This window comes from Amphiura filiformis, chromosome 18 (assembly GCF_039555335.1).
Source record: "Amphiura filiformis chromosome 18, Afil_fr2py, whole genome shotgun sequence".
NCBI lineage: Eukaryota > Metazoa > Echinodermata > Ophiuroidea > Amphilepidida > Amphiuridae > Amphiura > Amphiura filiformis.
Window position 1 is genome coordinate 31198220 of NC_092645.1, and position 25702 is coordinate 31223921.

The 25702-nt window shown below is 36.2% G+C and overlaps 1 protein-coding gene across 1 annotated transcript; it reads right to left on the reverse strand.

Moving 5' to 3' along the window:
* Positions 1-801: 801 nt before the first annotated feature.
* On the reverse strand, positions 802-7588 carry LOC140140121 (protein NLRC5-like). Its single transcript, XM_072161954.1, has 3 exons — positions 7130-7588; positions 6539-6718; positions 802-5811 (listed from the first exon to the last, which is right to left on the reverse strand). Exon 3 carries the CDS (start codon positions 5426-5428, stop codon positions 4247-4249), a length of 1182 nt encoding a protein of 393 aa, XP_072018055.1. The 5' UTR covers positions 5429-5811; positions 6539-6718; positions 7130-7588; the 3' UTR covers positions 802-4246.
* Between the last annotated feature and the right edge of the window lie 18114 nt (positions 7589-25702).

Below are 25702 nucleotides of genomic sequence, written 5' to 3' on the forward strand. Positions count from 1 at the left end.
CGGTATTCGATACAAAATCAGCATTATATTGTCACGTAATAATTTGTATATTCTACCAAATAAATTGATAGAGCAGTTAACAAATCATGGACAAGTAATGAACATTTTAATGCAATTTTCATTAAATCAATTTTTGTTCACAATAGTTTAAAAAACAAATAATACAAAGTAAAACAAAATTATACAGTAAATATACATACTCTTAAGGGGTGGGGTATGAACCTTTGGACAGTATTTATTGTGGGACATTTATAGAGCACATCAGACATATCGAATTGCATTCTTAATACGAAGAATGTCCTTCTGATATCAAATAATTTTGATTTTTTTGAAATTCGCAATGTAATACACATTTTTATGGCAAATGATTAAAATTGATATTTTTGATATTTAACAGTACTCGAAGTAAATTTGTATAAATCTGATAATATGTACTTAAAGTGTGTGTAGGTGGGATGAAAAGCCGACGATCAATTGAAAATTTTGACCTTTCGTATTGAAGATATGGATTTTTTTCCCAAAACACAGAAAAAATTAGGTCTTTTGGGGAAAAAATCCATATCTTCAATATGAAAGGTCAAAATTTTCAATTGATCATCGGCTTTTCCTCCCAGCTACATACACTTTAAGAATATATCATTAGATTTATAAAATTTACTTCGAGGACTGTTAAATGTGAAAAATATCAAATTTTAATAATTTGTCATAAAATTTGTATTATATCGTGAATTTCAAAAAAATAAAATTATCTGATATCAGAAAGACATTCTTCGTATTCAGAATGCAATTCGATATGTCTGATGTGCTCTCATGTCCCACAAAAAATACTGTCGAAACGCTCAAAACGCTCATTCCATTCCAGATCCCTTAAGTACATACGAAATAATGTGTTATTCCCCAGAAGACGAGTGATGGATAATCTATCTACACACTATGTATTAATATTTTGACGCATCATGTGTAGATAATTGACATCTTCGTAATTGATACTTGCTAAACACCACTATAAAAAAGGCAGGCATCATTATACTTAAATATACTCAGGGGTATCGATTTTGCCGTCAAGGTTCATATATTTCTCTATTTCGATCTACAAGCATTAAGATGAATGGCAAAATAATAATACCAATTCGTCGGCTTCATTCCATACTGGTGTATAGTGAGTTTTGATCATTTTTTGGAAAAATGGCGCATATGTGTTTAATGATGTTCTCTTTCATTTTGCTAAATCTCACTGGTCAATATTAGCTAATTAATAATATTTAATCAAATAAATCTGGCGTATCGTTACAAAGTGAAATGTTGTGCTTTGCATAGTTTCAATGCGTCAATTTTAATACACATTTTATAATAATAGAAAACAAACTAAGAAATATCGGTAAAAATGAAAAACATTGCATGTCATAGTGGCGTACACCTCGATCGCTACATTCCATAGCACCGACACACCACTATGGAATGAAGCCGACGAAAAGTAACAGCGTGTGGATTAAAAGGCGACCAAGGTGGCGTAAGGTTGACGTTAGGTTACGGTATTGCGTTTTTGTGTTTTCCATAGTGACGTACAATGTATAGTTTTGTACTTATTGTTTTCCTTTCCCCAGTAATAATGTGTATTTATTTCTTTTCAAAGTTATAGAAAAATTAACATCTATTTCTACAACTCGATTTTATATTGGCATTTCTTCAAACCCGATTTTCTCGAAAATTGTTTTTATTTGCGGTGCCCCACGATACGCCACTTTGGAATACAGCCGACGAATCTGAATATTAGATCTTATAATAGTAAGTCTATTACGCTTCGATTTCACAAGCTTTCTGTATAATGCGTAAGAGTGATGGTTTTAAGAGCCAGAGATTACTGGTCAAGGATGAAACCACATGTGGTAGAGATTAATTAATGATTTACTCATAGGTAATTCATCAACAATATAGTCTTTAAATGTATTTCATTAATATTTATATCAAATAGGAACATTAATAGTCTAAATGTTTGCAAGCAAAACGTGACAATGATAGAGTCTGGAACCCTGAATAGGAAAGTTTGACCTCAGAATTAATTTTGATATCAACATTGTCCCCTCTCGACCTACGTGTCAAACAAAAAAATTGTTAAAAATTGTGTTAGCATAATATGCGGTATAATGAAATTAACCAAGCTAAAACGGTCATATAAAAAGCATAAAGATTATGCGCAATTGTCACCGTCGTCATCGGGTTTTTTTTTTGTCATCGCAACTGTTACTGTTCTTCTGCTTACTCTTTTACTTCTCCTTCTTGTTAAACTCTTCAGTATATCCTCCAATGCTACGTCTACAGCGAGATGGGAAAATATTATACTCGCGGGTTAATTGCAGACAATACGGAAATATGGTAGCATTTAAAGTGTAAACTCTTCAACAATGATCCCTATATCTGAACCACTCAGCTGCCCCAATTTGTACATAGCTGAACAATCAGTCGCAGAATGGTCTGTGTCGTCATTTGTATTTGGTTCCCATGACAGTTTTCTAAACACTCTCCTTAGACGTTCATCACATTTGCTCGTATTTAACTGGATACCATCAAGATGTAAATCCACCAGATTCTTAAGGCGACCAATATTTTCAAACACCCATTTAACACCATCAGGACCCACATCTTTGTTCTGCGCAATTTCCATGTGACTCAGGTCAGACAAGAACTGAAAGGAGAGTGACAACATTAATAAACCAGTTGAACTAAGACCACAGTTATTCAAAAGCAAATGTTGTAGTTGAAAACCCTGCTTACTGAAGCAGTTACAAAGAGCCAACACACCTAAATCACCAAGAGGATTGTCTGACATGTCCAATACGTTTAGCTGGGAGAGTTTATGAAGTGATTGTGAAAGTAGGTGCATTTCTTTCAACCTGATAGAGTTGCTTGAAAGATTCAAACTCTTTAGGTTAGAACACAAAGCTAGACCTGGTGATAGAAGTTCAATGTCACGAGGACCAAGGTTTGTTGAAGACAAGTTGATTTCTTGTAGGTGTAACATGTTTGGTAGCATGTGCACAAAATCTACCATGGCATTTTCTTCATTATTTTTAACTTTGATCTCTTTTGATTTTTTCTTTTTTGGTTTGTGCTTGGCGCCTCCACCAAGAGTATTACCCTTCAGACAGAGTCCACGTAGCAACATTTTTGTTTTCCTCAGTTTTCTAAACACAGACTTCCAGTAAGGTAAGTCTTTAGCAGCATTCTGGAAAGCCAAGTCCTGAAGAGATGAGGAAAAACTGGACAACCAGACGCTCAGTGCCTTCCAGTGATTGTCCACCAAAATACAGATGCAGCGTAGACAGTGAATTTAATTTTGGAACAAGGAGGAGCAGGAACTTTTCCACTGATGAATTGAAACATATGTAACCAAATAATGATAAAAAGTGTGGATCACGTTCGACTTTTTTTTGCAGTGGGTCTGGATGTGGTAAAATTTTGAAACGCTCTAAATTACTTGAGTGGTAAGAAAACATTCTAAATGAGTCACATGTGAAAACGCAGTTAGTTTCTAATTCTCTTATCAAGGATGGTTTGGCACCGTACCCCATTGTTGACAAATTTCCAGATTGAGGCACAGTCCAATTTTCCCTAAATTGTACAAGGCCTGTAAGCAAGGGTGAGATATCAAAAGGTGAGGGAGAAATGTTGGTAACATACAGACGATTTCCGAAATTAAGACGAGCGATGTATTCTCCAAGACTATGAAGACTTTTCTTTGCAACATGGAGATACCATTGCCTATCTGCTTCATGAAACAAAAAGCCGGTGTCATAACAGGCAAAAATGAAATGAAGCGTTCCGAAATATGATTTCAATCCTCTAATCACACGTGCAGTCATCAATGCAGTCTTGTCTAGAGAGGGCAGTAATGTGATCTTCAAATTAGCAGAATGCCTGGAATATTTCAAAAGGATGTTAATGATCACACTGATTTCATCGGTACAAGTTTTTGACAAGACAGGACCACTGCGGAGAAACATATCTTTGAATATGTCCTTCTTATCTTGGAAATGAATCATAGTAGTGCTTACCTCTGAGAAAATTCCTTTTTTGCCTGCATATAAAATGTGTTTCTCGAAACAATCAATAAAATAGTTGAATGAAACCTTCCTTTCTAATTCTCGGTTATAACAAGTGGAAATTATGTTGATTTAGATTTCCCTGCACTGTAGCCATTTAGTCAACACATCAACAAGTCTAGGACACTTGCTCTCGAATAAGAATCTTAACCCAAGCAGCCATGGAACAAATCAAATTCACAGTGTTTTCCATCTGTTACGTCACTGGAACAAATATCTACCAAATGTGATAAAATATGACTAGCAGCCAACGTGCTCAACCCACAACAGAAGAGTAAAACATACTCAAAAGATTCAACATTATCCGAGTTGACACGGTGGAGATAATCCATGAATTTTACATCGGACACATCTGCAAGGGATGTCCAATATACTGCTGCACAAAACTCCTGAAATGACATGTGAAAGAAAGAGTATTGCTTGACAAGACGCAATTTAGATCTCTTAGTTTCCTCCTTTATAAAACCAATGGAACGCGACTGCTCTATAATTACAGTTGATTTTAATTCCCCTGCTGTAAAATGCAACCGGCCTTCAAACAAACATTTCAAGGCTACTTCTCCCAGACGCCACAAAATACCTTTTTCGAATTCTTCACTATCCGTGCAATCGTCCGATTTTTCATACCATCTTTGAATGAAGTAATGAAACATTTCTTGGTAGAGGGTTGTAAAACGTGTTGGTAGCTTTTGAGCTTCTCCCCACAGTAGACAAAGCATGGTTAAAATCACAGGAACAAACGACATCGGAAGCAAATCACGAGAGCGAAATATTGTTGTAATGAATACATCAACTGATTTCTTTCTTTCCGCTGTTTTTGTCTTTGATATTGAACCTTCAAAATTGCTCTCACTGCCGGCTGATTCGGCTTCTATGTCTTTAATATCATGTTCTAGGGCTTCTGTTTTATCCTTAAATTCGCTTTTCGGAAAAACGTGTTCATGTACTTCTTTTCCAGACGCGAAGGTTTTGACCTGAAAGAACTTTCCGATAAATTCAAGCATACTTCTTTCACCGAATCCGATCACACGAACATGGGAATACTGACTGAAAACACTAACAGTATCGACTTTATGCGGCCTTGTCGTGACGACCACACAGCTATTGCACATCATTTTGTTACAAACTACATCCATTACCAAATTGCCTTGGGGTGACCTCTCTATCTTACCACTAAATTCATCTGCTCCATCTAAGATAACAGCCACCTTTTCAGTATTTTCCACAATGTACTTCTCAAGACCCCTTCTAGATACTTTAGAATCTGATGGAAGCAACTGATCAAAAATAGCATCCACGAGACTCATATCTTGATCAAAATCCCTCATTTTGAGAGAGAATAATAGGTCAAACTTTCCTACGCCAGGGGTTCTCCTACCCTTGATACCCTGAGCCCAATCAAAAGCGATTTTGCCTGCCAATGTTGTCTTGCCACTTCCCGCTTCGCCTTTTAGCAATACCCTTAATACACGCTTATCTCTGCCTTTCTTTTCTTTAAACTAAACAACTCATCATACGTTTGAAGGAGCACTTCTTCTACTTCTGTGGGCTTGGTGCTTTCTTGAAGCAAAACCAAATCCACAAATACATCATCTATATCTACCGAACTGTCTATATCAAATGGAAATAGGGTCACTTTTCCTCTCTCGTCCTCATACATTCTGATAAGTTCCTGTCTGCAAAGGTCAATGTCGAAGGCATCCATGCGAATCTATATGAAAGAAAAAATGTGACAATTTAAGTATTAAAACACTTTGAAATATTATAATGCTTTGTCATGCTAAATAGAGGTGTGGACAATATGAAATTCAAATAGCGTATTGAAATATTATTTCAACTTGTACAAAGCGCAACAGCTTGTGTGAAAGAAAGTGCTGTTTTTTAAATTGTTTGTTTGTAATTCTTCCTGGCCAATTCTAGAGAGAATTCCTTCCAGATCTCACATAACAAGTAAGCAGGACGGTGCATAAGCGAGTGGACGTGGGTATATTGTGTTATCCTTCAGTTGATAAGAATTCTGTAATATCATTGGTCAAACACCACTTGAAAAAAATCCGTATTACCAGCGTACTCCTATTAATACATGTATATAATACAGGCAGGTAATATTTCCCGTACTACCTGCGTAGTCCTCAAACGCGATATCCTAAGACTTTCGCGCATACTTCACGCGCTGCATGGTTGCACTGCAAGGAAGAAAATGGCCTACTTTATAGTAAGATTATTAAACTAAATTCCTTCAGCAAAGTTTACGAACAAGTGGGACGATAATAAATTTCAAGTCCACTAAAGTATAAAATCATTACCCCCTCTATGTTCTCACGAATGAATATGGCACCAGACCGTAGATATTTTCCTGTATTTCGTGAACGAAAAGGAGGTAATTATTAATATTATAAAGGGTGTGTTTTGTTTACTACATACTTGTTAGTACTTACCTCGCCTAGTGTTTTGAGGACTTCCTGAGCTGTGGTCTGAGAAAAGTGCTGTGCATGCATATTGCTGAGGTATGTGACTAAGTCACCGAGATCTTGGAAAAACTCATCAGTTTTAGAGTCTTCAAGTTCCAGATTTTCGTTGATTTTCATGTGGGACAGATAATTTCGAATATCAGAAACCTGCATAAGTGTATAATTTATACGAAAAATATATCATACTATGTACATTTCCGCAATTTGTTACCGAATTACTGCCACAAAAAATGATCATGAATCTATATGTGATTCGCTAAAGCAGGAAATCGAAAAAAAACCTGATTTTGCATTTTTCTAAATATAACTGGTGCCCTAGCATGACCTGCAAATGATAATACCAAACACAGCATAATATGTTTGGGTTGTCCGTACGGTCAATTTTAGCTTACTACATGCAACTGAAAGGCTGTCATACATTTTCGTACGTGAAGACGCATTATAATGCTAATTTTATTTGACGTAATAAAATGTATTGAACTTTCGTAACAATACTCGTTGAAGTACATTATAATGACGTCTTGAGTTCACGTACTTTCAGCTGTAGTGTGATTTTACCTTTTTGATGGTGTCATATATGGCCACATCTCCTTGGTGGAATTCCGAAAACTTCATCATGATCATGATTAAGCTCGCTGAGTCGAAGTCGTCTATATCTGCAACACCTTGTTGAAGACGAAGAACAAATATTTTAGCTGCTTCAATCGGATCTGCATAGAGTTGTGTTGAGTCCACGTTTGACCACGGCAATGATCCCATTGAATTAGGTGGGTATACAACACATTCGAGAGCCTTGCCCCAATCAATGCAGGCTTTGCATGATTTCTGTAGCTTTGGCTTCCCTGTTACTTTTGAACACACTTGTGGAGTAGTACAAGGATGTAAAGTTAGTTTGACGCGGTTGTGCCATATCTGAAGTGTGTTTTGGATGCATGGTACTACTTTGGAACAAACAAGCTGAACGGCTTGTTGACAGCGTTGGTAGTTGTCTATGTCATTGATGCACACCATGATCATTAATAGTTCATGGCAAATGTCTACAAAATAATGAAAATGGGATAAACATTTTACAAGCAACAACAGCATAATAATTAAAGGCTATATAGTATTTTTGATTGTTTGGAGTGGGTTTTTTTCTTTCAAACAATTCGACACACGTTTTGAAATTACTTCAGCAAGTGTGATTTGCTATAAATGCGTTTTACGCCATATGGCTTACGTTTAGTTTTGAAATCAATTGAATCAGAAACGGTACAGTGATTTTCAGGAGACTTTGAATTTAGATGTAGCTGTATTATTGACAAATTGCTAAATCTCGGCCGGTCCTTTGAACCCCTTTATCTATCATGACCCCGTGACAGGAGTGGTGATACATAAACAAAAAATATATATTTTGGTGAATTTTTATCAATTCTAATCTTTTCTAACAGGGGTTAGAAATATCAGGGGTTCCCCAAAAATGTAAATAATCATTAGAATCCAACAAACAGAAAAGAAAATGCCCATAATAGTCAAAATAGTGAAAATAGTTGGGGGTCCCAAGAATTCCCCCTTATGCGCAGTTTTTTGGATGGCACTGTCGATTTTCAACCGATTTTTTAAAGGTGTCAAAATGCTCAGGAGGATGAGCTGCTTCAATTCAGCTGGTATCCTTTTTGAAGTACAGCCTATCACTAAATATTATTAGAAACACTTTGACCAAAAATAAATATGCATGGATTTTTAGCAAAGGAAGTTGGAAGTTTTGGCAAAAATTACTTATTAATGAGCTTCTCAAGATATTAGCTTATTAACTTTATTGATTATTGATAAAAACAATAAGATACAAAGAAAATATAAATTGATATATTTTAAAAACCGTATGTCCGATTTGCTTCAAATACCAGCTTAATGTTATAGCCTACTTCGCCAAACCATTATAACACTATGGCCATGTGTCTTAACCTCGCGCTCGCCGACCTTAAGTCACATACTGATTTTTGAAATTTGTGACACTCTTTCACCTTCAAATATTTTTCAAAAGCATACATTTTCTGAAATGAAATAGAGCAAGAAATCCAACAAGAGACTAAGAAACACTGTCAGATGTAACGTTCTCATGCTACATTTATATAAATGAGACAAAACATCAACTGACAATGGTATACGGGTATGTCACTAACATTTCTTTGTTACCCCTGCATGTTACAGGGCTTTCCTGCAAAATATAACTGTACGTTATCACGTTCATAAAATGAACTATGGCTACAACCCTTCAACAACATGTTCAAAAAGTGACCGAAACAAAGTAATATTTTTCTTATTGTCTTAGAGAACATTGGCTTAAGGTTACACGAAGAAACGTATAAAAAACGTATAAAAGACGTATAAAGTTGTTCTCTAAAACCGCGTTTTCTCAGCAATCAAATATCGCAGTGAGTCAAATGTTGGTGCATGGATGTATCTTAACATTATTTTTGTGTGTTTATACAAATTTTTAGAATCCGTTTGAAAATCCTTCGTTTAAATCATTTTTACGCACCATGTTCACAAGATCAAAAACACGTTCCATGCAGTTTTTTTCAAATATTCGCTCCGTATAAAACTACGCCGAGTGATTGTTTTCTCCTTTCTTGCATTGTACTACAAATCGACCAAAGAAATAATGTTGCCATGGGGAAGAACCAAAAACAGTACCGATTAAATTTTATTAGCCCGTTTTCGAGAATCTTGTACCACAAAACACTGTTACGTTACATTATCGATATCTGGATTGTGGAACATTAATTTTGATTTCTAACTGCCTACATTATTTCTCAAAAGTATGTCGATTCCTTTACCATTTGAATTTCACTCCAAATTTAAGCTACTTTTGCAAAAATCGAGGTTTTTCGCCATCGATACCTCCGACATTTACAGCGGTGATGAGATTGTTTATCATAAGAGCCTGGTATGCACTATTCCATAATAGTCAGTTTGAGATCAATCGATTTCACAGATCACTCAGTAGCTCAATCGGTTAGCGCGCTGGACTAACGCTCGACTATATAATAGGCCTACTATAGTTTTGAGCTGGAAAACTTTGGTACGAGTTCGAGTCCCTATGTGGTACATTCCATCTATTTTATTTTATTTTTCTCGCACTTTTTTTCTTTTTTCTTGTTCGTTTCTTTCTTTCTGACTGCAGCGATTGATTGTTTTTGCCCGGTTTTTTTTTTTTTTCATTATATAATTCAGGAATTTTTAGGCTATACTAGTCTAATAGGCGCGGCCTATGAATATATTTTTACAAATTAGATTAACAAAATATTGCTTGTTGGTTTTGTTACTGTTGTTGTCGTTATTGTTGTAGGCCTATATATTGCATAATCAGGGTATAAATAGGCATACTAGGCCTATTATAGCCTATAGAAGCATTGATTTATTTCACGACAGATATCATCCAGGATAATTTTAAAATTGAAAATTTAGAAAATCCAAAGGAAAATTGCCGAAAACGGCTGCCCACAATCACCCCCCCCCCCCATCAGCCCATATGGTCCTATCATGGCCGCCCCTTCCCTACCCCTGCAACATATAGGATGACTCACGAGCCGCGGTTTTTCCGTGGCCCTAGTTCAGATTGATACACTATTGTACACGTGAGTTCATTCTTTTCTGCATGGCTGTTTCCATTATTAACTTACGCCCCTCTGGAATCAAGCCTTGAAAATCAATTGTATTTAACCTTAACATGAAATATGATGTTCTAAACTCATTCTCCTCGTCACTTCATATATGAAGAACATAACATATCATATATGAAGAACTGGAACATATATGTGCCTTTTGTCGCGCCTCCTCGTTTTCTTTGGCACATGGTAGCGGCATGGATTATGATTTTCTTTTTGCTTATATTGTACTTGTATAAATTTTGTTTGTTATTATGTAGTTTAAGATATTTTAATCTCTTTTCGGTTGTGTATATCGCCTAGAGGCATTTGCATTAGGCGCAATATTAAATCTGTCTTTATTATTATTATTATTATTATTATTATTAGGCCTATTATTATTATTATTATTATTATTATTATTATTAATATTAATATTATTATTATTATTATTATTATTATTATTATTATTATCATCATATATCCTAAAGCAGCTTACTATTTCAACTATTTACAAACCCAAAGTACGGATAATAAGGACAGCTTTACTTTGATACCAAATGTATTGATAAACACTGATCTTTTAGGAAAATAGCAACGTATTTGCACACGGAATACGAGGCCCCCAAAATGAAAACACTCACCCATTTTAGATGTTGAGTTCAAAGCACATGCTCCTATAATCAGCTCAAGTTTATTGTTTCAACTATTTTACAGAATATACACTAATTTCTAAATAAAATTCCAAATTTCAACATTTTTGCACTGCGAGGCACCAAAAATTAAATTTACCATAGAGTTTGTACATTCTAGGGAGCCGCTGCCTCCACAACCCCCTACTTTAGTAAGAGACATGATATATTCTAGATATCTTTTGAAACATTCCATAATTAGGCCCCTATTCATTTATATTTTAGCTTTAAATTGATACCAAATTTACTGTCATCTTTTTTTAGTTGCAAAGATACACTCAAATATAAAACGATCACTGTGAAAAGTGCGACTCCACCACCCTTTTCTTTTGGGGGGGGGGTATTCAGTTGAAAACACAAGGACCTTATCTAAACTCACACATTAAAATAATGTAGGGCCTAATAAGATTTAATAAATAGGCCTACTCCCCATATCATAATACGATCATCTACAAAATTCGGCACATATTGCAATAACAAAACGATGACTATGATGAGTTGGGGCCACACGTTGGTTTGAACAGGAATGTGAAATCCAACGAATGCGATCCCCTGCGATGTCGACCATGTTGACGCGATGCTGCGCACTCTATAGCTCTGTATCACGAGTTACTTTGTTAATCAACGTTAACCATTAAAATATAATATTCTTTGTCCGCACTATAATTAGAGATGTTTGTAAGCAACATTCAGGGTTGTTCAATACAGTAATAAAAAAGACTTGAAGCAGACCTGAATTTTTGTTAAACCTACCTTTTAAACTACTGGAACAAACATATCATGATGCAGTCATGTCTACAGTAGAATTCATCTCGACCTTTGCAGGACTTAACCCCATTAAAAGCTATTAAACCAAGATAACACTCATTGAAACAGCTCAACTGATTAAATCGGATCTTCTCTGGTTGTGCACAAGTGACTGTTTTCATGTGCGATATCGCAATAAAGCTGGTATTCATAGCTTCAGTTGGGTAACCGATTATAAAGGAAACGAAAGGAAACAATGTTATGTGTGGCTTTGTTCACGAAATCAGACAATGGCGTGCTTTTTGTAAACCAGCATTCTTGAAAATGAGCAACATAATGATTGTTGACTTAACACAGTTTGGAAATAATTTCTTCATATTTTTGGTGTTATCTGTCGTTTACATGTCCTTCCTAAAACACAAAAGTACGACCCTCTCCAAACACCTAAATTAGCTAAAAATTTAGGACATGTTACAAAACTATATTGTCTAGAATTTTAGAAGAGTACTTTTAATATTGGCCGGTTATTTTTCACACAGCGACGTTAACTAGGCAATGTACTATTACCTATAACATTAACTAAAACACCAAAGTACGAATATTTCCAAACATCTAAATTAGCTAAAAATTTAGGACATGTTAAAAACTATATTTTCTAGAACTTTAGAAGAGTACTTTTAATATTGGTCGGTTATTTTCACACAGCGACGTTAACTAGTCATATCCCCATACTGTTAACGTAGGGCTATTTGTAAAGGTCACGCGTCAATGGGAAAGAGCACTGTGTATTGTGTATAGGAAAACGGACAGTAACTGCAGTATGTACAACGACGTAGTACTAACTATGTTCCGAGCTACATGTATAATGTTGTAACTCATTGTAAGGCACGTGTGAAGCAAACATGGCGGACTCCAATTGTATCGAGCGCGATACAATACGGGGAATTCCCAGACATGATTAGGGACGTTCCATTAGATATCAACATGATGAAGGGGGCTAGCTGCATGAGTATTTTGTTTTTGTTTTCGCTTTTTAATTTAATTTAATAAAATATTATCGGGGGTGTTTGTTTGTTTGTTTGTTTGTTCTTCTCCTTTTTTTTTTTGTCTGAGCTAAAAAATAAAGTTGCACCACCTCAGACAAAAAAAAATGTTCCACCTGGGATCAACAAAAAAAAAGATTTGGTGAAAACAAATTTGTCCCAGTTATAGAAGAAAAATTACTACTTTATTTGATTATTTCAGTTTTTTGTCAATTGTAAATTTTCTCGCGTCATGATATCATGATATGTAATATTTTAGCTTCGAACCTGTAAATATTTAAATATTGAGTATTTTGTTTGTGAAAAGTTATTCTGTGAGCGAATTAACGTTATTCACTCAAGAAATTCACTCTATTTGAACACAGATTTGCTCCCAGGTCACACCACATTGTCAAAAAAGAAATATATACGACGAGAGCCATACGTGGTTCAGTGGGGATGAATGTGGAAATCTTTTACACATAAGTCAATGTTTTGAAGAAATTAATCCTCTTTTGAAAAATGTCCAGCTCCCCGCTATGCGCGAAAAACTCACCGGCCATGTGAACTCATTTTAACCTAAAACAGGAACTTACGGTGCTACAAAATGTAAAAATGGTAAAAATATTACTTAGGCCATGGCCTATATTAGGCCGTATAAAATTAATGTTTTGGTTCTCGTCCAGAGGATTTTCATGAATTGATGAGGGAGGGAGGTGTTTTTGTTTTTGTTTTTTTTTCAATGTAAAATTAGCATTGTCAGTAGTTTTCGGTCTTCTCCAACAGTGCTCGAGGAAACGATGAGGCCCTTTTTTTTTTTTTTTCAAATGTGAGATTCTGAGGATAAACCCCTAGAGTACCACAAAAAGACTTGGAAGTGATGCTTGTTCTCTAATAAACTTATTTATATGTATGAAGATTTCATAAATCATTCCAAAGTCTACAAAAATTGAAAAATCTAAAAAAAAAAAAAATCTGACAAATCCCAGAAATTGAGGAGGGAGGGACGAGAACCAAAATATTAATTTTACACGGCCTTAATTAAACAAACTTAATGTCACAAATCTTAAAACAAATTGTTCAAAAAAGAAAACCGTTTTACGATTTTTAAGAAAAATTGTCTCACCGAGGAGTAAAAAACAACAACAATTGTTTCGCCTATGTGTAAAATAAACAATAGCTTCACCGAGATCACGCCCCCCCTTGATATCTAATGATTGTCCCTTAGCAGCGACGCACTAAGTTCACGACAACGCCGTTGTAGTTGAAACACATTGCGGGTTCAAGTAAAGGTTAACATGGTTAATGCATTAGAGTCACGCGGTAGCCGTGACCAGCAAGTTTTAAAAAAAAAAGACTGATAAAGAAGACTACTAACAGATGCTCCCGCGAGACTATATTTACACCTAACATTAAAACACTTGATTTCTATTGTTCGATGTTATTTTTCGCTGGGTACAAAATGTATCTAAAACCATGCTAAATGTTATTTACAGTCCCAGGTGTAATATCGTGACAACTCATTAATTCCAAAAGGGCCACCAATCCTACAGTCAATCATTGTTCGTAATAAACAAATATATTTGCTTCCATTTCACGCGGTATTTCATAGCGAAAATTAGTTGCAAATCATACTGATCCAGAATTTTTGGACACTGCTACAGGTCTACCTGGTTATCACCTTCACACTACTTTTTCAGATTCACTTCCAAATATACCCTAGCAGTTTCCTGCATGGATACCCTACATACAAATTCTGAGCCACATTCGCCAAAAAATCAAGTTTTTCACCATTCTTTTGTTCATATCGGACGACGCATCCATTTATGTAATAAATGCTGTATTTCGACACAGTAATTTATAGCAGAGGCCCGTGCTCTAATGGTTAGGGCGCTTGACTCCAGATACGCTATCCCGAGTTCGAAACCCGGTGACCAACTTATTTTTTTCTTCAATGTTTTATTAAACAATTTATTGTCATTAATCAAGGATAACATAATTTTAAACATCCAGTGCTATTGTGATATTATTTTTTATTAAAGCAAGTTGTTTGATTCTCATGGAAATTGTTTATTGTGTTAAGGGCCTATTTAAAACACAGCATAATGAGATACAACACCGTCAAGGATCAAAAGAAATCTGAATAACCAAGAAACTAGATCAGGTATTATAGGGTATGCAATACGACGTTACTCATTGTTATTCTAATTTAAATATATTTTGTCCTACCACGGGCAAATTCGCATGATAATAGGACAATAAAACATGATTGTGATATGTATGAATGGTTGTTGAATCGATTCAGAGACCTGACTCTCTGTCATCTTCAGCTATCGTAGAACATGACAATTGTCATTATCGTCCCGGTAGGTTGATTACAAACACTCTGTAGGTGTGGAAAATTGTTCCGCTAGTATGGAAGGCCAGCAGGAAAAAAAATCAAATAACATTTATCAGGCCGTGTGTCTTGAACTCGCCACCCTTAGCGTTACAGGACAAATATTATGAATTTTTACACCAACCGGGTTTCTAATTAGATTATCTCCACAATCATCAACCCTAAACTGCAAAAGTATACATTTTTCATGTGTTTGGAAAGCTGAAGGCATAAGCAATTCAAATATATACATTTCAACTCATTATACAGGGTGACCAACCAGTTATACAGGGTGGAATAAAAAGATTTTGATAAAAAATGGGTCACTCAATGCATTGCTTATTACCAACTTACAGTAATAAACTGGAAGTAAACAACATTCATTTGGTTAGAGGATATGGAGAGCCAACTGACGTTGGAATAAACCAAAATCACAGCTGTTTGGTAATCTCGGAATATAGGGTGTCCCAAAGTATGTTAGATTTTTTTACAATTCAACATATTTTTAACCTAAACATTTTCCCCCTAACCCATACAGAAAAAAATATGTCCATATTTAGATTCCTCGTCAAATTTCCCTTCAGAAAATCTATACTTTGACTATGATAGGATAAGTAATTTAACTTTTACAGTAACTTTTAGATTTTGAAGACATCTGCATTACTTACTACAGTGTTTAATATGACAACGGGTATAGTTTAGTATGGAAAAGTTCGTATTTTCTAGACTAAACCAATCATAAATGATTAAAAACAATTAGTAGAATTGTTTAGCTGTAAGGCCATTAGTCTTTTAGATGCTAAATAGAGTCCAAATCCAATTTACAGCCTGTACAGAAGCATATTACGCACTAAAAATACCAATCCCATAGAGTTTGTGTGTACCACATCCCCCACCACCACATCCCCCACCACCGCCACCCTGCCCATTATGAATTCTATGAAGCACAGTGTCAGTATTAAAAATGTTCAAGTATTTCTTTTTACAGGGTTGAAAGTGCATTTTATTTAGCAATAAAATGAGACCACAAGCATGACAATAACTTCTTGCTTGACAGAGATATCATCATTTGTTTTGAGTCGACTTTGGCAAAATGTAACGTCGCCACCTTTTTTTGGTGGCGAGCTCAAGACACACGACCATCAAGCATATATAGTACGGAAGCGTCTATGTGACACAACTTGACAAGATAATTATCTTGCCATGTCGACTTATTATCAGCATTATGTCAACATGACGATATAAAATATCTCGCCAAGACCACTGAACAAACAAATCAACATGGCAAGATAAATTGTCATGCTAAGTCGACATACCAAAAATGGATATCGTCTTCGCGAAATAAATTATTATGCCAAGTCAATTTAGCAACAAATTAATGTCTACATAGCAGGATATTTTGTCACGTCCAGTTGACTTAACAAACAATATAAGTCAACATGGTAAGATTAAATTATCATACCAAGGAATAGTAATTTTTGACACCGTAGAATTTAAATTATTGAAAAGCATCCTCGGATCCCCGAAATTAAAGGGAAAATTAAATCTCAAAAGCCCGCCGACAACCGCCGCTCAATAGGGATATCCAACTATATTACCCGCAGGGCTACAAAGAACCACAAACCGCGAAATTTGGATATCCAGCTAGATTGCCCTGCAGGACTCAGGAACCACAAATCTTGAAATATGGATATTCTACAAATTAAAACCACAAACCGCGAAAAACCGCCAACAACTGCCGCTTAATAGAAATATTCAACTATATTGCCCCGCAGGGCTACAAAGAACCACAAACCGTGAAATTTGGATATCCAACTAGATTATTTGCAGGGCTATAAAGAACCATAAACCGCGAAATAGGGATGTCCAACAAGTTTTAACTATAAATTAGCCTCGATAGAGGGCAAAGCTTGAAGGATTAGGGAAATTATAACCACGAACCGCGAAAGTTGCCTTAACAAACAATATAAGTCAACATAGTAAGATAAATTACCATACCAAGTAATAGTAATTTTTGACACCGTATAATTACAATTTTTGAAAAGCATCCTCGGGATGTAGAGGAGGGGCGGCCCGAAATTAAAGGGAAAATTAAATCTCAAAAGACCGCCGACAACCACCGCTCAATAGGGATATCCAACTAGATTGTCCCGCAGGGCTACAAAGAACAACAAACCGCGAAATTTGGATATCCAGCTAGATTGCCCCGCAGGAATCAGGAACCACAAATCTTGAAATATGGATATCCTACCAATTAAAACCACAAACCGCGAAAAACCGCCAACAACTGCCGCTCAATAGAAATATCCAACTAGATTGCCCCGCAGGGCTATAAAGAACCCCACACCGCGAAATATGGATGTCCAACAAGTTTTAACTATAAATTAGCCCTCGATAAAGGGCAAGGCTTGAAGGATAAGGAACAGACCTCCAACAACCACCTCAATAGAGATATTCAACTAGATTGCCTGCGGGGCTACAAAGAACCACAAACCGCGAAATTTGGATATCCAACTAGATTGCCCCGCAGGGCTATAAAGAACCACACACCGCGAAATATGGATATCCAACAAGCTTAAACAATAAATCAGCCACGATAGAGGACAGGGTTTGAAGAATAAAGGAATACCACGAACCGCGAAAGACCGCCAACAACCGCCGCTCAATAGAGATATCCAACTAGATTGCCTGCAGGGCTACAAAGAACCACAAACGGCGACATTTGGATATCCAACTAGATTGCCCCAGGGCTACAAAGAACCACTTACATTTTAGTTATTGGTATAGCTACATATACTCGTATTTTTTATTATCATAAATCAAGGATAATATTATTCAAACTTCTATTTTTCGCTTTATTCGTCTTATGGAGTACTTCGTAACCGGATGACTTTTCAAGCTTGGAGCTACTCGGCTTCATTCATAAAGAAAGCAAATCTACCAAAAAACGTTGACAACGTAAAGAAAGCAGCAAGTTTAAAAAGCCCCACCTCGGCTCACTTTTTGAAACTTGGTCCCATTTGTAAAAGATACTGATTTAAACTTTGTCATAATTATCAACTTAAAACATTTGCAGAAGTGTTATGTATCTTTAATTTGCCGATGCGATATTAAGTTGTCAGCATTCTGGAACGATCAGAAAGGTTGTTCTTGGCCAATATCCTATATATGTTTTGTTTTATAATAATTATTAAGTTCATGATCAATGATTGAATTAAACGAATAACAAGTGGGCATGTTAATGGCAATGATGCTATTGCTGTTGATATTCAAAATGGGACCAAGTTTCAAAAAGTGAGCCGAGGTGGGGGCTTTTTAAACTTGCTGCTTTCTTTACGTTGTCAACGTTTTTTTGGTAGATACATTATAGTCACGCGGTGCAAGTTTTAACTATTAGGGCACACCGTAATTATACAACCAGAGACACTGAAATGAATACACGGGATCAATACACGTAAATGTGCTATGCACGATTGATATTCAGACGTTAAATCTTTGAATACCGGGGTGGAAAATGATGAATATCTCCCATAAATGATTTCGTATAAAGAAACCAGATGTGGTTCCTTGCACTTGAATATATATTTTGAACAGATATGATAGTCGTTAGTTTGCGCTTTGAGAGAGTAGCTTGGGTCTTGAGCTGAAAAAGTGACCAAAATTCAAGATTTTAAATAGCGCAGCGTCTCGGGCCAGACTGTATGTGGCTATCACGAACATACAGGATCGACAAGTGTCAGACCGACTGACACAAACTGGCTGTGTAGGAGACTATCGTAGAGGCAATCTATCAGCAGAACACAATGGCGAATGTATGCTCGCTGACCGTACAGAGCTCAGTCACAGGCTAATGTCATTAGCCTTAGTCGGATGTCCTTCAGCCCACTATGCATTTAAAAACTATTAAACAGGTGGGAACACGATGGCCATGCGTGGCTGTGGATTCAACCTACCATGATATCGGGGCGATGACACTGTGTAGGGTGTATCAAAAATAAAGTATACCGTTTGAAATTGCCACTAGGCCTAGATTAAAAAGTATGAGGTATTTGGTCAAAAAATTTTAGTTGATAGCTGAATCAACATCTGGCATGTGATGTGACCATTAATAAGGAATCAGTGGCTTTTATTGTGAGGCGAGTAAAACTGCAGTCGCGCGAAGTCAATTAGGCCTACAATCAAATTAAAGCAACATGAAAATCACATGTTTAACCGGTTTCTTTACAGTATAAGTAACAGTCTTAGTCTTGGCATTTCGAGATATGATAAGGAATCAAAATATGTATTGACCCGGGATTTATAGTGAGTGTCACCAGTGGCGGCGCTAGGGGGAGGGGGGGGGGCAAGGGGACATTTGTTCTCACACAGAACAATTAAGAAACACAAATATCATCATTGCTTCCCTGACTATTATGCTATTTAGTTTCCCCCAAACAATTTCCCATGATGCAGTCATGTCTACAGTAGAATTCACCACGACCTTTGCAGGACTTAAACCCCATTAAGTAACACTCATTGAAAACAGCTCAACTGATTAAATCAGATCTTCTCTGGTTAAATCCACACTACACATGTTTCTGTTTTACTTGTGCGGTATTCCAATGAGCTGGTATTATAGTTTCAGTTGGGTAACCGATTATAAAGCAACCGCAATGTAACAATACTATGTGGGCCTTTGTTCACGAAATGAGACAATGGTCTGCTTATTGTTAACCAGCATTCTTGAAAATGAGAAACATTATGGTTGTTGACTTAACACGGTTTGAAAATAATTTCTTCATATTTTTGGTGTTATCTGTCGTTTACATATCCTTCCTAAAACACAAAAGTGCGAATATTTCCAAACACCTAAATTAGCTAAAAATTTAGGACATGTTACAAAACTATATTTTCTAGAATTTCAGAGAATACTTTAAATATTGGCCGGTTATTTTTCACACAGTGACGTTAACTAGGCAATATCCCATGCGTCAATGGTGAGAGCACTGTATATTGTGTATAGGAAAACGGATAGTAATTGCAGTATGCATTGAAAAGAGCACCCCGCCTTATTAGAAAAGGCGGAAGTTCAACCAATTTTCATTTTAGGGAAATCATGTAATAGCCACTGGCTATCAGACTTTATGCATGGTGTATGGCGGTGTGAATCTTGCCTGGAAATTCCCGGTGTTATCGATGGAGTGCATAATGAGCTTACATGCCTAACTTTACAGCTAACTTCGAACATGATTATTTGTACATTTACGTTGTTGTAACGTTTTACGAGAAGTCTTAAGGTAGGTTTTAGCACAATATCTGATCTGCTTCAAAACATAACGGTTTTTACTGTACTGAAAAACACTTAACGTCGAGTTGAGAAAATGTATACCTATGTTGTGTTTATAGGGAGTGTTCATAAATACTTTGATACGGAGGTTGGAGAATATGGAGAGGTGTTTAATTTTTTAACAGTACAAAGGGGATCTGCATTTTTCAGTATTATAATATTGGAGTCAGAAAGCTTACACCTTGTTCGACTGAGAAAAGCCTGGTCCAATAGGGTTTGGGAATTCGTGGTCCAATTTAGAATTTAAGTCAGAATTTTTGTTTCAGTAAAGCAATTTTGGAAACCGGTCATCAGGACAATTTTGCAGGGGTTTCTTTTCAGCTCCATCTGCCGGGTACAAATCGACCAGAATTGCCACGTGAATCTTCTTTTTAGCATGGTATAAAAAAAAATTAAATTGGCCAAATTTCAATTTCACATTTGTGGTTGGTCCAAAATAGTGCATACTTCCAGATCTATAACTGAACCATCTAGTTCTTGATCAGCTCCAGACTGGTCCTTGTCTTAGCCACTCTGTTAGATGTCACAACCTTGTAGTTCAAATTGCTAAATCTAAAATTGTTAGTCATAAAATCGGCCATTCATCCCATCTACAGCCCGGATATGAAATGCACTCCTGTCTCACATTCGAGGAATTGCAAATAGGGCCAGCTTCTAAAGGTAGTACTACAGTAGTCGTCTTGAAATCCCACCTGACAATAAGCGCACTATGATAAAAGCTGTTATGATTTGATATATCTTGACATAAAAGAATTGAATTCGCGGCGGTTTCCGTTTAATTATTGTTCCATTAAAACCTGGTCAGGGGGGTAACCCCAACACCCCCTGACGCACCACTAGTGTTCCGTTAGGGGTCAGTAATTTGATTTACAGTCAAGTGTCTGATTTTTCGACCCCACTTACGTATTTATGAACACTCCCTTAGCCACAGAATCGATAGAATGCTTAATGGTTTCCGTTGATTCACAAAAGGAAGTGATTCAGTAGCCGTGACCGCGTTCGTTGGATTTTGCCTTCCTGTTCAGCTCAAATGCATGATGCTTGTTATAATACATTACGATATATGGAGTTGGACTATTTATAAATTTTAAGCATTGCTTGGCAATAATCACTCAACTCGGTTTGTCAAGCTTAAACAACATAACATAGTACCAATGTATAGATATGGGTCTCGTCTATCGAGTGATACCAGAATAAGTACAAACATTCCGCACATAATGTCGCTATGACGTCATAATGTGAGGGCGCCCATGCAAATTTGGGACATTCTGGCTATACAAAAAGTATAGGCAAAATTGATTAAAAAATATAAAAGGGAATTACAATTTTTATCTAAAAAGTAAAAATACAGTAGCTCTTGGAATAATTTCACATGAGCGAAATGAAAATCACTGATTTTACTGTAATGTAAAAAAAACAATGGTGGGCCTCACCAAACCACCACCCCTTTCCCTATGGTCAACTTTGACGGCCGGTCCCTACCCCCGGGTAGGGTGCTGGGGTAAACATTTTATCACTGGAATGAGCGCAAAGGATGGATCTATGATTAGCTTAGGTCGTTTGGGCGTAAACGCGTGCGTTTTTTCACGACGGATAAAAAATCTTACGGGAGTTTGGTAGTTCTTTAATAGGTTAAACAACCCGAGTTGTTTAAAAATCTTAAACAATTGTTTTAACATGAAACAATAGACATGGTACTTGTTTATCATCTGGTGATGTATTGCAATAAATCTTACCTCACCTCACCTCACGCCACCTCTGCCAGGTTACATCTACGTCTAAATAAATAGTCTTTTGAAAACCACTAACCGTTATCTAAATACAATGAATTTCAAAACGTAAGCCACATGCCATGAAATGTAGAAAAGAAAATCAAAAAAGTGCGTTGAAGTGTTTGGGGAAGACCAAACCCAAACCTAGCCTCAAACAAGACTTTTCGAATAACACACCCATGTGCCTACTATATTATCATTTTATATTGTTTCCGACATGTTTATTTTTTTAGACATTTGTCATGAAGGATTGCCAACTATGGCATGCATCAATGACATAGGCAACTACCAACGCTGTCAACAAGCCGTTCAGCTAGTTTGTTCCAAAGCAGTACCATGTATCAAAAACACACTTGAGACATGGCACAACCGCATCAAACAAACTTTGCCTCCGTGTACCACTCCACAACTATGTTCCAAAGTAACAGGGAAGCCAAAGTTACAGAAATCATGCAAAGCCTGCATTGATTGGGGCAAAGCTCTCGAGTGTGCTGTGTACCCGCCTAATTCAACGGGATCATTGCCGTGGTCAAACGTGGACTCGACACAAATCTATGCAGATCCGATTGAAGCATCTAAAATATTTGTTCTTCGTCTACAACAAGGTGTTGCCGATATAGAAGACTTCGACTCAGCGAGCTTAATCATGATCATGATGAAGTTTTCGGAATTCCATCAAGGAGATGTGGCCATATATGACACCATCAAAAGGGTAAGCAACATTATATTTGACAAGATTATTTTTTCCTACGTGATGGAGGTACGTGCGAACGCAACACGTCATTGCTCCAAACGCTGCATACCTCAGCAACAAGTGTGATTTTCGTGCAAAAAGTACCGTATACACTAGTGGAAGTTTTGGATGAGAAAACGGACATTTTGATGAGAAACGGCCAAAATGGCTAGAATTTAATTTTCTGATTCTTTTGGATGAGAAAATAATAATGTTTATTTGAGCTCAGCGGGGATTAGCAATTCTCACCAGTTTTAATAAGACAATAAAGATTGACACACACACCAGGAAGTTTCTCATCCAAAAGGATGAGAACATTTAAATTCTAGCCATTTTGGCCGTTTCTCATCAAAATGTCCGTTTTCTCATCCAAAACCTCCACTAGTGATACATATTTTTGCTACGAATGTTCACCTCACTACAATTTTATGGCGTGTAGGCCTATACGTCACATAAAACTTTTTAGTCGTTTTGTTATTAAATAACTACGCATATTGTTTAACAATATCGAGGGTTGAGAACCAGAAAGCCTTAATTCACTTTTTGCCCATGAGATTTTGGTACTAAAATAATCGGCAACACTCACAGATGCTTTAAACCATAAACCTTTAACTCAATAAATTTTCCTGCTGCAGATATAGCACAATTCTACTTAGCCACATCTCAACAGAGCAAATTACACTGTTGCACTCAATTTGGTTTAAACACTGAAATAAGGCTTTCTGGTCTGCGCAATGTCTAGTACCGCGATGCCACTATAATCGTACCCCGTAATAATCCTAATATGGACTGTTAATAATCCAAAGCAACGCCCTGGCAAGATTTATATTACCGTAATATTATATTGCTATATACATTTCAAAGAGATGACACAGTTTAAACTTCATGCCATATGAGGTTAAACATTCTGCCAAAGTACTTGACATTTGACACTAATCCATCTTAAAGTATTTTTTATTGAAGTATATACAAAACTAAGTTTACTTTCATGATTTTCATGTCAAAAAGACCTAAAAAATCAAATTCAAATCAATTAAGTTTTGAATATTATCATTATTACATTACAAACTGAGATGAGACACTAATTCAAGTCTAACCATGATTATTCCCTTTTTAAGAATATCAAGAATCCGGTTGTGTCTTGAAATGGGCTATTCCATTTAAATTCCACACTCCCCCTGTGGAAGATTTTGGAAATATCTTCCACAAGGGAAGTAAGTTTTTCAAATGTAATTAATCAGAGTTAATCATTTTGAAACCTCCCTGTATCACGGCTTTACCTATATCTTCCACAACTGGAGTGAGTATTTCAAATGGAAGTTACCCAATTGTCTATTTGATTCGAAACTTATACTCCCCCTGTAGAAGACTTTAGCTAAATCTTCCACAGGGTAGTGAGGGTATTAAATGGAATAGCCCAATGTAGCTGTACGGAAATCGCACACCAATTTGCTATATGGTGCAATTGTGCAATAGTCTGCTTTTCCGTGTGCACAAGACGTATGTATCCCTGATTCAAGATTCTTCAAATTATTTAGTTTAGTCTCACACAGAAAATAAACAGGAAAACGATAAATTACATATATATAAATACAAGCAAACCCGTTACAAGTTGTTGCTAAGGTGACTGGAAGAAAACCCTATTCTACGGACCAGACCGATGTAAAATTTTGCATTTTGGAGAATTTGCCCAAAGCATGTAAAATCAGCCGTTTTTGCTGAACATTTGTAGAAAATATGTTTGCAGAAAACCATTTCCAGATATTTCAATTTTGGTGACATTTTAGGGTAATTTAGCTTCCAGAAAACAAAAACGCCCGTCCGCCCGTAGATTTTGTTTTTGTTTTGTTTTTTGTCGGCTAATCTTACACGTATTGGTTTTAATAATGACCTTTTCGTTACAAAATTGAGGCGGTGTAAATTAACATTACAACCCCAATGTTCACACTGTATTACTCAATTCTTCCCAATTTGTCAGTAATTTGGTAACCAAGTGCAAAAATTTCACATAGTAGTTTTGATTTACATTGTGTATACTGCGCCAAAAAAAAGGATCCGAACACTTGGAAAAAACCCTAATTTTCAAACTAAACCGTATTTGGCGTAATTTATTTTTTTAATAGATGCACCATCTAATCCTGTACATTATGCATATACGTCCACATTTAGGGCACACACAATTTTGCCATTAAATCAAACACAATAGTACATAAAAATAACTCGCCAATACTCGCCCTGTGAAACAAATACAAAACACCATCGTACATAAAAACAAATTTGATAAAACGCATCCATGCAACAATACCAAACCTGTCAATCCCCTACCCGGCTAGATACCTCCCACACTCGCCTGCCCACACACCAACCCCGTACTTCAACATCTGCTCAATTCCACACTCAATCTCCGATTGGGACAACTCTTGTCTTTCTAGAAGATGACACCCCATTGAATCAAAAGTGACCTTACGCAGTAAAGCTACAAGCATTTGAATAGACAAAGGTCCAGTTTTAAAAGTGTGACAAACTGGCCTATTTATTTTTATTTAAATTTAAAACAAAGGAATAAAACAAAACTGAAACAAAAGAAAATAAAGGTTGTGAAAGAAGAAAAAACTGCAAAAACAATTACTGCTTTAAATAAAGACTAAAGAAGTTGTGTTGTCTCTTTGTTGTGCTTGTTTGAATCTTTTCACCTTGTATAGGAAAGTTTCTCTCTTTTAAAACCGAAAATGGTTTAGTTTTAAAATAAGGATTTTTTTCCATGTGTTAGGATACTTTTTTGGCGCAGTTTATATGATGGTGTACAAATATTCATCTTTACAGGTGTCAGAAA

Bases quoted from the DNA above. Each gene is read 5' to 3' on its own strand.
- LOC140140121 (XM_072161954.1), bottom strand. From the start codon at position 5,428: ATGAGGGATTTTGATCAAGATATGAGTCTCGTGGATGCTATTTTTGAT.